At 42.4% G+C, this 16156-nt stretch overlaps 1 protein-coding gene across 2 annotated transcripts in view; it reads right to left on the bottom strand.

The window, feature by feature from the left end:
• nlgn2a (neuroligin 2a) overlaps positions 1 to 16156 on the bottom strand; it is a 199204-nt gene continuing 183048 nt past the window's right edge. For both annotated transcript variants that reach the window (XM_051943595.1, XM_051943594.1), the window contains 5 exons: positions 14245 to 14430; positions 9553 to 9818; positions 7933 to 8086; positions 6546 to 6912; positions 1 to 6218 (listed from right to left, as the gene is read on the bottom strand). In XM_051943595.1, coding sequence (XP_051799555.1) covers positions 5384 to 6218; positions 6546 to 6912; positions 7933 to 8086; positions 9553 to 9818; positions 14245 to 14430 — 1808 coding nt within the window. In that variant the 3' untranslated portion in view covers positions 1 to 5383. The remainder of the gene's footprint in view (positions 6219 to 6545; positions 6913 to 7932; positions 8087 to 9552; positions 9819 to 14244; positions 14431 to 16156) is intronic.

The following is a 16156-nucleotide window of genomic DNA, read 5'->3' as shown; positions in this document are numbered from 1 at the left end:
TCTGGCTATGAATGTCTTTAATGTTTCCCAGATCAGAATCACAGCATACAGTGTATAATAACTTCTAAAGTAAACAGAAATATCATCACCTCATTTATTTATATAGTTTTGCTTTACTTTTTTTAATAATCATCTTTTTTAAAATTCCATTATTTAACATTTTTCTTCATCTCAAGTGTTGGGTTTCTGAATTCAACAAAGAATGTAAAAACAAGACAACAGGTGCAAATTCGCAGTGGAGAGCCAGCTGAAGGTTTACACGTCACTGTCTGTATGTTTGCCGTTGTGGAGTGTTAGTTGTGTGCTTGCATACACCACTGACCTGACACAGGATCTCTACATGACACTAGTGATATGAAGCCATATTGTTTGGTGGACTGCAGTTTCCAAGCATGTTAGAACATGACAGTGTAGAACAGAAGTGAGTACACCTCTGTGCAATATCACATGAATGTGAAATGATTCTAAACTGTGTCACTTGACAGTAGCTGCACTACTTAAAAGCCAATCAGTAGGTATTTGCTCTTGTGGCAAATTAAAAACCAGCAGTTTATATTTACTGTATCAGACAAACTGGTCTCACAGTAGAGACTCATTGCAACTAACGTCAGTACACCTTTCATAAAGATTCACATACATTTTTTAATCAATACTTTGCATGCTTATGCTTTGTTTTTTTTTTGACAACAGATCCAGTCCTCCGTTTCTGGAATTCTTCACAGATAAAGCTTCTATTTGCTCAAGTGGTTGTGTAGCTCTACCTTTCTGTTTAAAAGAACCCAAAGGTGTTCTATGGGATTTAAGTCAAGTGACATACATGTTCATGTCATTTATTTTACGCTTTTCTTCTTCAGAAACTTTAAGAAGTCTGTACTTTTTGGTATACTCACAGGCATTCATTGTGCCATGTATGCATGTCACCATCCCTTCAGTGTTCATGAAGCTCCATATCATCACACTCCCATCTCTGTGCCTCACTGTCAGGACAATGCATTCACTGTGGTGGTCCTGAGCAGGTTCACACCAACCATGCTGTCCCCCATCCGTGTCGCACGTTCTATACCTCTATTATTCTATACTATTCTTTTCCATCTTTGAGAAGTCTCACAATGAGACATTTCAATTCTTTTCTGTGTGGAGCCATGCAGATAGACACAGCCTATAGGTACAAAACTGAGAAAATTCTGATATTCACAGGTCACTTTCTAATCATGTTCTTGCAAATGGGATAATTAATAACAGGTTTTCTAACTCGTGTGTCAGCCATCCCACATGTATTTACCTTTGCTGAATTGAGTTTCTACTTTGGGGCCTGGATTTTTAGTCATCATAGTAGGAAAATACTCTATTTGTCAATTTAGAAACAATGCAGTTATTGAGAGGTGTCACAATTTTCCAGTGATACTGCACTTGCTTCTGTTGTGCACCATAAAAACTGAAATCCAGCCGCAACTGTGTGAGCCATGAGGCTGCAGTGAGTCCCTTCATAGCACAGAAGAGGCTAAGTGTGTCCACATACATCCAGACTAATCCTCTACTACACACAAATACTTAGAGTCCTACATACCTATCTGTTCTATCTAACATGTCAGCCATCTCTCTGCTGTTTAGAACATGAAACTACTTTCTGCTACATCACAGAGAGAAAACCCAACCTCCATGACCACAGTACAACACAGTGTGTGGAATGATGAAGCTGGACCACCTGTGTGATCTCATTACTCGATGAGAATATGAGGCATCTTATGGTATCAAAGCCCTCATGTCTGTCCCACATGTAATTAAGTGGCTACATGTAAACACTGCTACATGTTAAGTGAGCTCACGTTTAATTGACTGCACTTGTGTTTAGTGTCTCCGTTTAGCTTAGCTTATGTCCTGACCATAAATCACTGAAAGGCAAAGCTGGCTTTTATCAGTGCTCTTAGCCTCTGAAGTGTTTACATAAATAGTCTGAAGTCATACACATCATGCAGCACAGACTCATTAGGAGCACACTTGGATCACACGATATATTTCAAAATAAAAGCCTGCTGAATCTTGAAAAAAAGGGAAAAGAAGACGTAGTCATAGATTCTACGACAGTCCTATAACAAAGATAAATGAATTCACAGAAAGTGTATTTTTCAAAACTTAAAATGTCATACTTCTTGGGAACTAGTAAATGTTAACTACAGTATCTTTGGCCCTCGGATGTGTGGGGGCATCAGTGGAGACGAATGCTGCTACAGTGATTTTCATGATGCTACAGGATGCCCACGTGATAACGGGCAGCATGAAAACAAGTTCAGTGTAAAAAGCCTTTTTTTTTCACTGCCATGAAAACTGATCGGTGGAGGTTATTACTTCTTTTGAAACGTCGAGCTAATGGCCATTTCTTTGCAAACTGCACCTGTTGTCTTTTGTTGTCACAAAATAAGCATATCATTCATTCACTCAAAAAATAAACAAAAAACAAACAAACAAGAAACTTAATATTTACAAATATTTTGTCTGTTTGATTCTTACACTTAAAAATGTACAGTTTTGATCCTCATCCAGATGTTGCGTCTGTCTCCGTCCTGCCGCTCAGTTTGGTATTTTTCTTCAAACATCCAGTTTCCTCAGAGTGGGCTTGACTGCATTGAATCTGTCACAATGGCGCCCTCCAGTGTTAGCTTATAAAATAGACAAGGAAAAAGAACAGAACCAAACCAAACCTTGTTTCTGTTCTCATCTCCAGTGGCATCATTGTAGCTGTGTTGTGGTGAGGTTTTCTTCACTGCCTACTTATCCACAGGAGTGAGTACAAAAGGGTTCATACGGATACATCAGTTCCCCCGTAGACAGATTAGCAAGGTATTCTCCTGGCAAGCGTTGTGGGAAGAAAGATGGCCATACCTTTGAATGTCCTTATTTTCTCGTGATCAGCCCGTCCTCTCTTGATTCTTCTGAGTCTAATTCCTACATTTAAGGCTGTGAGTCTTTCCCAAATTTCCTCTCAAAGTCACTTTTCCACAGCGTGAGCATTTATTCCACCTGCAGCACACCCAAGTCAGTTGTTTTGTGATTTACATTGTGCACATTTCCCTTGCATCGGGCTTACAAAATCTCTGACAGGAGCAGCCAGGTATTCATTTCCCCATCCAGTCCTCTCCCACCACCCCGTTAGGCAGTAATAAAATAGAAAACAAACAATCAAACAGGCTAAAGCTAGAGCACAAGCAAAGACAGCACCGCTGACTAATTTCTCCCATACTGGTTGCAAGCTACCACAGGTTCTTGTAGGCTCAAACAGCAGCGCATCAGTCCATACTGTATTAACCAGAGTATGACCCATGATCCATATTTGACATCTTTATCAGAGAATCACAGGGGGGCAATGCTGAGCTGAAGGCCTGCATATTCTCACCAGAAAGAAAGGAGCAGAATCAGAAACAGCAGTTATCAACTGCGTCGCTTTTACCCTGTTGAGGAGATCCGAACCCCCTTTTCATCTTACAGCTCCGTGCCGCAGGCCGTTGAAGGCCCACCAGTTACCCTCAGTGTGCTTAGAGTTTAATTTACAACCGATGAGCTCAAAAAACATCACTAGCTTAGTGAACTAACCCTTGAATGTGAGGATAATAGCAGAGCTGAACTGAGGTCAGAAATAGTGTGGAGCGATGCTGACACAGTGAAGTCAGGCGTTTTGGATTTTTGTGATCACGACGGTGGAGTTATGGGTGATCACTGCAATGTGAATACAAAGGTTATGTGCTGATGAAGAGACGAGAAAGGAAGGAGGGGGTAGTGATGGTACACAGAGGGGTGTCTGGGGAAGCAGTAGGAAGGAGCTCATATTGGAGTCTAACTTTTTACCATTGGGCTTATCCTGTCTGTCTGCCTCTCTATCTCTTTGTTGTCTAATTAGGACCCACCTACGCCCGTGTGAAACTGCTGATATCACATACACACACTAGCACGCACTCTCTCTTGCAAGCAAACAACAACAACAAAAATATGTGCTAGAAATAGGCGGGCAGACAGGAGAGGGAAGGTATACATAAAGGAACAGAGGCTGCCTCTCTCTGCTATGTTTCTCACTAACATACAAAAATAACTCTGTACAAGCAAGCTACAGTAACAGATTTAGAACCTCCTGTACCCCTAACCGATCGTCTCCATACAGGCTACTGTAGGACGATGGACTTTCTGTTGGCCTGCTGCATCATCTGGTTTAAATAACACCATGAAGGAGAGAATGAATGCAAGTGTGTGTTCACAGTTGTCGCTTTGACTGTGACATCTTCTGAGGGTGATGACTTCCATTTAATAAATGAGCGTTTGGAAGTGCAGGTTATTTGTTCAGTGACTTCGAGAATTTCTGAGATGCTCTTATTTCTGTGAGAGAAACCAAAGACCAAAATATTAAAAGTGGACCGATATGACTTGATTAGATTTGGGAAACGTGCATTGAAAGATACGGTGTCCTTTCCCCCGTCATCATCTTTAAAAAATAATTCATGCATAGATCCCCACTGAGAAAACCCATTTATATACTTTCTCCTTTGTACACATTTATATAGAACTATATATAATATCATTTCTCTATATCTATATTTTCAGCAAAAATTCTTTCCACAAAAACAACAATTAAACAAATGCTTGAAAAAAAAAAACAAGATGAAAGAAAGAAAAACACAATCGAGGGCCAGTTTGGCACTTTGTCGTGAGAACACACAGCCTCTGTTAGTTGACAGTAAATAGGAATACTAGAATTTTCTTTAATTTTTTTTTTCTCCCTCGATGAGAACGCAAACACAGTAGTACATACTTGGCACCAAGAATGCTGGTAGAATGAAAGATATCATTGTTTTCATAGCTATATGTTTACTGTATGTACTCTATGCCCCATCCAGCTCAGCTGAACCCTTGGAGCAAAGGAGCATAGTGAGGAAGGAGAGAATAATAGGTCAAATGAGAGGAATAAAGCAGTAATAAGACACAGATGTAGAAAAGAGAAAGATATGTGCATGTAACACACCAGGGACAGAAAAAAGAGATGACACCAAAGTAAAAAATAGAAAACAGCAAGGGGCAAAAAGCATTCGTCCCGTTGATAATGCTGGGGGCCTTTAGTCTGGAAACAGCAGACCATCTCTGAAAACAGTATCTTTAACAGATCTAATTCACCCCCTCAACTGCCCATCTGCTGCTGTGCAGTTCAGTTTCATCTCCACACGCCACCAGTGGAGGGAGCTGCTGAGTTTCACAGCACATGATGGAGGAGGGTGAGTTGCTTTTGGAGAAACAAGAGAATTATAGAACAGAACAAAGGCCCACATCCAGAGGCCTCCCTTCTAGATCAGTAGCAGAGCCAGTATTCCTGGTCCTTAGGTGGCTTGAGTCGGGCCAGTCCCTACTATACCCTGGTGGTGGAGTGGGGGTGCGGCAGGGTGTTGTTGTGGCCGGTGGAGGGGAAAGTATTGAAGGCATGGAGAGGCTGCATGCTGGTGATGGTACTAGGGATCATGGTGATGGTGTTGGGTGTCATCAGTGGCACGTCGTCAGGGGCACGGCGCAGCGCCAGCGTGTAGTCAGGTGGGCAGGCGGGTCGTAGAATGTCGTGGGGCCGGAGGGGCTCCATGTCATGGTGGGCATCATGTTCCGAGTGTTTCATCTGCAGGGACATGATCTCCTCCTCCTGGCTGTGAGCCAGATCATTGGCTGGGCCGCCACGCTGGGGAGACAGCCGGTGTCGTCGCATCTCGTGCCGCTTGTCACGCTTATAATAAAGGGCGGCAAAGGCCAAGATGTTGAGGAAGAGAAGCGACGCTCCAACGGCAACTGTCACGCTCAGCTCAGTGGAGTAGTCACGCGTGTTCAGAGGGAAGAGGTCCTGGTGCGGACGCTCTGAACCCTCAGGTTCAGGATCAGAGGGGAAGGTCGGGTAGGGGTGACGAGTAGTACGAGGGCCTGGAGTTTTGGTCCTGGGTTTGATGGTGCCAGGACCAGGGCCCGGTGGCGACCGAGTAGTGGTGGGGAAGAGCCCCTCATGTAGATTATGAAGATGGGGGACTAATTCCAACCAGAAAGCCACCTTGTTGGCCCTGTAGTTGTCTCTAACACGAGGTTTTAAGCCGATGTGGAGGTACTGTTTGTCCTTTGAGTTGAACTTGGTCCAGATGACCTCTTCAAAGCGGTTGGGCTTGGTGTGAATAAACTTGGTGTCTTGTGGAACTGGCAGGTTTGGGTCCCTAGTGGAGCAAAGCAGTGATGATAGGTTTCAGTTTAGGATTTTAATCAATCTTTTTTTAAAGATGATTGACTTAAAAACTCTGAATACAACCTGCTGTCCTAAGTTTCCATTTATGAACTATCAAAGTGAAACAGGTAACTAAACTCTTAACAACTTTACTCAAAGCTGCTTGGTGATAGCAAAACAAAACCATCAATATACCTCTCCTATATGATATAAAGCAAACCTTTAGAAAGGCATTTACACTCTACTACTGAAGACACATTACACTAACAGGATAACACTGCTAATATATTTAAATATATAAATGTAAAACAAGACTTACCCAGTCTTGGCAAAGTTGGTCCAGTAAGTCATGACCACGGCGCTCAACATCACATCATTCTTGGAGAAGTTGCATGGGAACAAGTCTGTGGCACCGATCATGGGTACGCCAAACACGTAAGGTATCTCATCTCCATGGGCAGCGTCAGCCCATTCGGGTCGCGTTTCGGTCTGGCAGTGGTGGTAGAACGTGTAAAAATAAACTGGGGACTGAAACTCGGCGTGGAGTTTGGCTGTGGCCACCGCTGGAGCCACCCACTGGTGGTCCGTGAACAGAGCTAACAGGGTCTTCCTTCGCATGTCTCCATTGTCCCTGTCTGCCCAGTCTGTGTACATGAACTTTATGGTCTCCCTCAGGATGTCTTTGCCTGGAGGATAAGATGTGGGAGGGGAAAAAGGGACAGAGAACAAAGGGTGAAGAGAAAAAGGAGGAAACTGTGATAAGTCAAGAGTATAGTAACACCAGTGACCGAAAATTTTGATAGATGAGAGTGGTCCAGTGATGTAACACAAAGGGGCAAGAAAGGCAGAAGTTTATATTCCTTGATGAACTGGAATTACAGGAAGAGGGAAAAATAAAGGAGACATCTGTCTGCATGTCAGTGAGAAACAGACGGAGAGGAGAGAAACTGAAAGAAGAGGCTGAGCAACGCAAACGGGAAAATATGCCTCTCCGAAAGTCGAATAAGTGACAGACACTAGCGAGGGAGCGTGACTACATTATCCAAACGTGTCTGTATTTTGACTGCGGCCCGCTGTGAGGGGTTTGCAGGCTGATCTGTTAGGAACAACAGAACTGTGATTGGGAGTCGGCTGCCTGGGGGATGATGAGCGACAGCATTAGAGCCCACAGAGCCTCAAAGGCCAAAGCACAGACCCACTACGGTGAAAGATAATCTCCATGATAGGCACTCTCTTTAGTATGCTTGTCTTGGTTGATACACTTCACTGGGTTCACATTTTATCTCTTCTCATTCTTTGCCCACATAATGTTTTAAAGACTTGTATTTCCACAGGGAGCTGCAGATCAAGAGTTGTTGATGTATTTTTTTTTTGATGGCTGATGTTAATATAAGCTGTGTTTATAACACAGAGAAAAGCATTTCAGTTTGAAGAACCCTAAGAAGCACAGCTGCAATGTGTAACATGACATATGTAGAATGAGGAAATATATCTGTGAGAAATTTTGATAATAGCATATACTGTCTCTTTTTACGACTGTACATTCATACTTTTGACAGTTTCTCTTTTGGTTTCAGTATTTTATGATCTCCAAAACATGTCAACTGACAGGGCTCGTAATAAGCCAAAACTGTGATGATGCTGACATGGGGGACATAAAATGGAGGAGTTTGAAGACTTTCAGATGTAGAAATGGTATTTCTCACCCTCAGGGTATCCGTAGAGGTTGTCAACAAAGTTCGAGATGGTGTAGTCGAATGCTGCGGCTGAGATACCGTCATTGTCCTCACTGTCGTCTACAAACTTCAGTCCTTCTCCTTGGTTCACTCCTATTAAGATGTCATAGTTGAGGAACTCCCCCTAGTGGTGCAATAAGAGCAGAACAACGTGTGCTGAAACAGGATTGATTGTATATAGCACAAAGCCACAACCACAAATATCACTCAAACAAAAATACATTTTGTGCATTTATTTGCCAGGTACAATGTTCACATTATGTTTTTTTTTAATTCTGGGACATTTATGTCAAGAAATGTAAACATGCAATCTCTTATTTTATTGTATAGTATTTGCTATGAAATGGCATTTCAAAGTTCAGTTACAGAAAGGGAAATAAATTAATTTCTCTGCTTTAATTCTGTCATGTGTTGACCTCAAAATCACTACATCTGCTCCCTCAAAACATAGCATACAAGCTGAAAACCAGAAACTTCTTGACACTCACCTCTAATGATTTCTTGCAGATTGTAAATACTTTTGGGGATCTAATAAGAGATTCTAGCAGCTGAATAACAAAGCAGCTGCAACAGTCACCCTCCTTTTGTTCCTGGTTTTGATGTTGATTCAACAATATGTTGTTTGATGGAAACTTTTCATTTTAATTAAACTGGAGAGGATTAATTTTTATTTGGCTGATTTTCAAGGCTTGTAGCAACACCAAAACGTCTGGTAAGGGATGTCGACATTCTTAAGACAGCCTCACGTCGGTACAGATGTTTCAGGCCCCAGAGTCTGAATATTTGACAGATCGGTAAAGGAAGCTATTGACTGTTTGTTAATGTTTTTGATGTATTTATGCAGTTTGAGAGGAACAGGCCTGCTGAGCTGATGCCTGATGAGAATAAAGCATTTAAATGGGCCACCCTGCAACACTTAAAACTATCAGAGACAGAGCAAATTAATGTTTGTGTCTGGTGATGGAGTGTCATTTAATAAAGTTGTGTTTTTGTGACTTTCTGAACAGACTGAAGGTTGCTAGAAACTTTCCATCTTGACTTGTAACACTGTCGCCTGATCTTATCTGCTCTCCAGACGAGGTGCAGTTCATCTGAAACATGCCTAAATTAAGACAGTGAGTTATGCGTTATTGCAAATTGTAATGGTGTCCAAACCTGAAGTTCACCAGATTAAAAAAAAAAAAGGAAAAAAAAAATTGGACACAAGGAAAGATAATTTTCTGCTCTAATTCACGGAAACCGAAGAGCGAAAATCCCTTCATGATTTAGAATCCAGACATGCACCTTTTCATGAACGGTTTGTAAGCACACAATGTTTATTATTAAGGGATCACGAGAAGAAGAGGATGTGAACCTCATATACCACCAAGTAAATGTGCATCATCAGCACAGCAGTCATTTTTCTTACAGCTTTGTAGGGTGTGAGTTCACACCAACTGGTGAACGTCACCACCAGATCCTAACTCTGTGGAAAGGTCACACTCACACCTACTCCAACAACTTTTTCTTCTTCTCTTCTGTCTGGTGTGTCAACACAGATCAAGCCTCTCTACTCCCACGATAAAAATCCAGCTGCTGCCAGACCCTCACCTGCTGCATGAGAATCTCAGGGTCGTCGGGCACCACGTCTCCGTCCACCACGGGACCAAATGCAATGTGGTAGCGGGCTGGTTGGATGTCCTGGTCCACCAGCTCCCTGAAATTCTTGCGCCTCAGGCAGTCGACAAGGTCTGCCGTCTCTGTGTAGGTGCAACCCACCTTCCGGGCCAGGATCTTGGTGTACTTGAGGGGCTGGTAGTTGACGGACCAGCTGGAGATAGCTGTCCCACTCTGGGCTATGGCCCTGTGGAACAGACCTAACAGGACAGACAGGAGAGAGGGATATTTTTATGACTGAGGGGAGATTCTAAAAACATGATAAAATGCTGATGTGACCACTAAATGTTGTCCATTTTCCATGATTTCTATTAGGCAGGATGGTGGAATAGGTTGCAGAGACTCCTTGATGTATAAACTCCCCAACTTTTTCCCAGCATCAGAATTTCCCTGTAATAAAGCACTGCAAATTCAGATTTTTCCTTTTTCTCTTATCTTTCTCACTAGAGAAAAGCTGACAGATACGGGATGAGACTACAGACCCAGAGGATCAGTGATCGAGCATGCTATGGTGTTGTAGCTCCAAAAAAAAAAACAAAAAAACAGAGGCAGGACTGGGAATAAGCTCATCGGAGAGGTCAAAAGATCTCCTTTCTTGTGGCAGCTGTTTGTTCTCTCAGCCTCTCTCTTGCGATAGTCTTCCCTTCCTCTCTTTGTCTCGCTCTCTGTATCCTTAGTTCTGCCTGTCCTGTGCAGTTTGAACCACTCAAGTGGCTCGTTAAGGAGCCGCCTGCCCCACTTGTTTCCTCTTGCACTCCCTTTTTTCTTTTTCTCCTCTCTCCTGGGCTGAAGATTGGTCAGTTAATTATTAAGCAGAACCGCAGTGCCTTCTTTCCCTGGGAAATCAATTACAGTAAGAAGTAGCTTGGAAACAGCTACACCTACATGTCAGCACAGGGAGAGACAGACGGAGAGAGGCCGGTATATTTTATCCGTCTTCAAAATCAGTTTCTTTGTCACTCCCTAAGCGCTCCTGCCTTCCCTGCTTTGTACTTTCCTCATTTTTCTTTCCCCTTTCTTCTCTTTTTGCTACATTAGTATTATTACCTCCACCTATCCTTGTCTTCCACCCCTCTTCACACTGTGCACGGACACTGTTTTCTGCCATCTCTTCCCCCCACCCTTCATCATATCACTAACAACCATCCCGTCTGCCACATCCTGCTATCCATCCCGCACGTCTCTGCTGTCTGGTTTGATTTGTGACACGGTGTTGTGGACATGATTGGTGTCCCCTAAGCGTGAGGATGACAGACTCCTTACCTGGCATCCCTGGCGGGGGGAGAGGAGGATGAGGAGGGGGGAGAGCATGACAGACAGGCGGCTTCTAGTGGGCTGATGTTACACCGTTAGATGCTGATGAGGATGACGATGGGGTGATGACAAAGTGCAGGCATGACAGTGGACAGGTGACAGTGGGGTTGGATGTCAGGAACAAGAGATGAGAGGGTTAATACATGTTTTTCTAAATGCTATGTGGGGTTCCTGTCAAAATTAACAGTAACACTACAATAACTGTTAGCGGTTCTGGTTGCCATAGGAGCAAACAAAAAAAACATTTTTTTGCATTTGGATGAAGAGAGAAGCATTTCAGACAAAACTGCTTATCAGTAACTTTTTGAGAGTTAAATGACAAGATTACTAGCAAGTATGAAGGCTGGAAGCATGGCAGGTTAGAAAATACACATAGAAAGATGCTCATTAATTACTCCTAATAATAACATATCTTGTTTGCTTAACCCTAACACAAGGAGTAATGTGAAGAAAATCTAAAAAAAAACATATAATCACAGCATGCAAGATCCCCTAAAGACAAGTATTTACTAGCTATGTGGCAACCGTACTTTTGAATGTCAGAGAACGCCAGGCTAGATGTTTACTTCTGCCTCCTCTCTTTATGCTAAGCTAGGCTAACCCTATCCTGACTTTAACTCTGCAATTAATGCACAGACAAAATTCTGCAAAGCTTTTTTCATACAAATTCAATGTTAAGTTTTCCTTTAACAGAGCTGCAAACCAACTTTTCGTTAGCCTAATAGCATAGTTGCCTGAGACATGAAGGCCAAAAAATGACTTAGGCAATTATGCTATTAGGCTAACGTTTTCATATCAGTTGCACTGGTATGCCTGACCTTTTCTATTTAGGTGGACTAAAAATATTTCACAGCACCTTTTTGCGCCCAACATTACATTCATGAGTTATATTTTTAGTTCCTTCTCAGACACATTATTACATGATGTAAAAATCAGAAACAAAAATAAGAGTGCAGTCAGATATTTTGCACATCTAACTTGTCCTGTGCATAAGAATGACCCAGGACTATAAGTCAGAAAACGTAGCTCTTCTTTGGCTGTATTTGAGGCAGTGTGAAAATATATGATCATTTCTGACTCCTCTTTGCTTCAGTTTTCTGCTGCTTGGCATTGAAATGCTGCAGGGAGGAGAGCTGCTCTGCTGGCCAGGCAATTGTCACAGCACAGAGACACTGACAATAGATACATTGTGCTTTTTTAACATTTCAATGTGGAACATCAATGTTTCGACAGCAAGAGCGCTGTTGCCATGCTTTGGCTGCACTCTTCGCAGTAAATGGAGTTCATACATTTTGCATACAGGTTGAGATTTTACTAGTGGTGGTGGCTCGGATGGCGTGACTGATATTCAAGGAGAAACTCAAGAAATTAAGATTGGGAGAGTGTAACTCATGTTGCTTTCTGAAGCTACAATCTGAAAGCTGTCCTTGAAATGCTTCACATGTAGAATATGGGGAGATACTGAAATTTACTGATGTTCCATAAATGCCTCATTGACAGATTCTACTAGTCTCTTCTCAGTACTGCAACTCAGACATGGAGTGATCAAAAATTAGCTTGAAAATAGTCAAACAAGGCGCTCTAATGTCAAAATTAAAAGGGTTGGCTTTAAATACCTGGGCTAGATAAAGACATAGAGAAGGATCTGCTAAATATCAGGTGCACCAGAGTGAAAATGTGTAGTTCCACTTGACAGATTTTTGGTTGCATATGAGGCCTGCTTTCAGTAATTATTTTTTTTCCACACAAAAGAAATTGTGTGGTGTTACTATCTGGAAGAACAGGACAGTTCAGCTTTGCAAACCCCCCAGGGGTGATAATCATTTTGACAGACGCTGATTAGTAGTGGGGAATTGTTTGCAATGCTAGTTCTTCACAGAGTTCTCTTGTGGTATTTATATCTTTTTCCTGTTTTTAGATCCAATATAATAATGGCACTAAAAAACTCAACATATTTTGCTTTTACACTTCCAGATGTAACAGTTGTGACCACTGTAAAAAAAAAAAAAAAAAAGCTGATTGTTGAAGTTTTGGGTGGTTAATGATGCTAAGTGGCTCACCTACCAATATGTGAGAAAAGTTGGTGCGGTGTATGGGTTAATAGGAAGGGTTAACAAACATCAGTGTTGATCAGAGAGGTGGTGTTGATGGATGCAGTGACACAGCAGCAGCACACAGATGCTCACTCACGCTTTGGCGACACATATTGGTTTTCAAGGCACATCTATGCAGACACAATGAGTCAAAATTAGAGACGAGTCAGACGCCTGCTCGGTGCCCCGGACACACACGCACACACCCAGAGCCGTAATCGAAACAGATGTGTGGTTGTGTGAACACGCTCTCTCTAATCTCTCTCTTTCTTTTCACCCACCATTCCTTCCCTGTTTCTGTCCTTTGCAGTTTGTGTGTGTGATAAAATGAAGAGAGGAGAGAGATATTGAGGGAGAGTCCTCGAGCAGCAGCGAGAACAGAGAAGTTACGATCGGAGGAGGACAGCTTCAAGAACAGCATGATCAAAGGCGGCGAGTGCGTGACCATTTGGCTGCGGATCGTCAGACACACTGATCTCAATTCAGATCAAAGTCGACTGGTCCGCAGGCCTCTGTCTTTTGGTGGTGCAATATTAACACTTAGCCCTGGGGGTGTGTTGTTGGTAATGGGGAGCATGAGGTCAGATAGATGTAGGTTTTCCACGGAGGTAGAGCTTTCCTGCTGCAGAGCAGTGGACCGTTAACAGAGCCAGGAGCGCTCAGCAAGGCAGGTAATGTGGGCTAATGTTGGAGCGCTCGTGTCATTTATCTTCCAAAGACGTGAATGACATAACCTGGATCAAACCTGGACTTGCTCATTAGCCACACGTCTGCTTAAATTCTTCAGTTCAAAGGACAAGCAGAGTTTTCCTTTGAGGATAGAGGTGTCAAGGGAACATCACAAAACTTAACAGTTTCTGAGCTGGATGCTGCTAGCTGTAATTCCATCTGACCAAGACTTTTCACACCGTACATTAAATGTAAGCTGAGAACTAAAACATCACTGATTCAGGTGGAATTCCCTCAAGTACCATGAGTCAAGAAATTTATAGATTATACTACACCATGCCAGTACCAAGGTATTAGCAAAATAAAGCAAAAAAACATTATATTCCACAAATCCTATGACCAATGGGACATTGCTTGGCTGTTCCATCTATATCAGCGCACCAACAGTAATACAGAAAGAAAACAGTACATGCAGGGTGAACTGTAAGAGAGGAAAATGATTGCAGCATCAAGACAACAACCAAACAACACAATGGAGCATCGAGTTTACCCTCTGAGTGGTGAGACAGGATGAGGAGGTTGACACAGGAGGCCCCAGCTCCAGACCCAAAGATGGTGATCCTCTCTGGGTCGCCGCCGAAGTGCCCGATGTTCTCGTTGAGCCAGCGCAGGGCCTGAATCTGGTCCAGCAGGCCGTAGTTTCCCTTTGCGGACTGATCTCCGGTACTGAGGAAGCCTATTTATGGAGCAGAAAGATGGATGCAGGAAGAAGGTGATGGAGGGTATTCAACAGAGGACAGAGGGAGAGAGAGAGAGAGACAAGGACAGGAGGGAGCAGAAGATAGAGGAAGAAGAGATGTATAAATGGGAGGAGAATGAAGAGAGAACAGAGAGTCAAAATGACGTTAGCATCAGCACCTTTAGTATTTAGTACCTCTCTAGGAAATGATCTCTGCTTTGGCTTGTAAATCAGCTTGTGACGGAGAGGGAATTGCAAGACCGCAGAGAACAAGTGTGTATGTGTTTGAGTGTGCAACACCACCATCCATCAACAACGAGTCACAGCCGGTGCCCAGAGAAAGCAAAAGGGAGCGAGAGAAGAAAGCGCTCATTAGCTCCTCTCTTAATGACGTTTATTCTAATGCTGCTCAGCGGAGACTTTCACACAAAAACACTCAGAGTACAGCAGCCTGCACTCTGAGGACTATAGGTGGCCCCGTAATCTGAATCACACGCATAAGAGGATTTCAAATGATGACACATTATGCTTGTGATGTATAATTTTCTCCTTTTTTCTAAACAAACTGTTCTCTGAAGAACAGAAGATTCTACATGTAGGTTTATTCACAGCAAACATTTTTGACTTGCCACAGTAGAAAAAGGCAATAAAATAAGCAATTTTTCAGTTCTAGTTAAGTGTCCCAGCATAGTAAATGCAAGAAACCCTAAACTGAAGTGGCTAAATGGAATTCAGCTTAAATTTATTTCATTATTTGAACTTATTTTTGTCTTCTAGGAAAACCAAATATGACACAGCTTCTTTTTCCCGATTGCAGTAATGCTGAAAAACTAAAAGAGATTTGGAAGACAGATGGACAATCTTGACCTGAATTAAAATACAACAGTCAAATCTTTTTAAAAAACAACTGTTGTAGTTAAATCTTCAGCTGTCAGTATTTCAATTCCCTGTGGGAATCCGTCAACAAATAGCAACACTTAACCGGTTCATTCTTTGCATCCAACTTTTTCTTGTGTGCCACACAGCACCACTGTTGTTCAAAAATCCATGAAGGAGCCAGATGGTGCGCTGGGTGAATGTTCCTTCATTAAAGCTAACTTGGTTAGTTTAGTTTGACTCAGTCCTACATGCCCCATTCTGCTGCTGCAATCTTTCACCAGAGCATCAAATGTGTATCGAACTGCAGCTGAGAATAGTTCCAACACACACCGTATTTAATTTAATTTCTACTACATTAAATTTCAGTTGTACTCTCATTTTGGTTGCGTCCATGACCTGAAGTTAGTGATTTTCTGAACTGTGAAGACGTTTAGTTACAGTTTCATGCTATAATACCTTAAGTGTACCAATATACCACCATGTGTAGCATAAATCACCAATATTTGAGTTACAGATTGTAGCCGTTCGTACCCAAGTAGCACAGTTGTAGAAAACTTTTGGTTCCACTAATGAGGTTAACGTTAATTTTAGACAGTCCGGCCCAAATATCAAAACACTGGTGTCTTCGTTGCACCCCAATTTTAAAATGAACGCCCGTAATATCGTAAAAGGACACGTGCCTTTCCATCTGCATCTACATTTCAAGCTGCAGTCGTAGGAAATCTGATCTGGGCGAAGATCTGTGACTGAACAAAGAGAGGGCAGATTATGTAAAGACTGAAAAAGGAGCCAAATCGAGATGCAGAAGTCTAGTTTTCTTTCAGACCATTTTAATTACAGCAGG

Source organism: Acanthochromis polyacanthus, chromosome 23, assembly GCF_021347895.1.
Source record: "Acanthochromis polyacanthus isolate Apoly-LR-REF ecotype Palm Island chromosome 23, KAUST_Apoly_ChrSc, whole genome shotgun sequence".
NCBI lineage: Eukaryota > Metazoa > Chordata > Actinopteri > Pomacentridae > Acanthochromis > Acanthochromis polyacanthus.
This window is presented reverse-complemented; position numbering and strand designations above follow the sequence as displayed.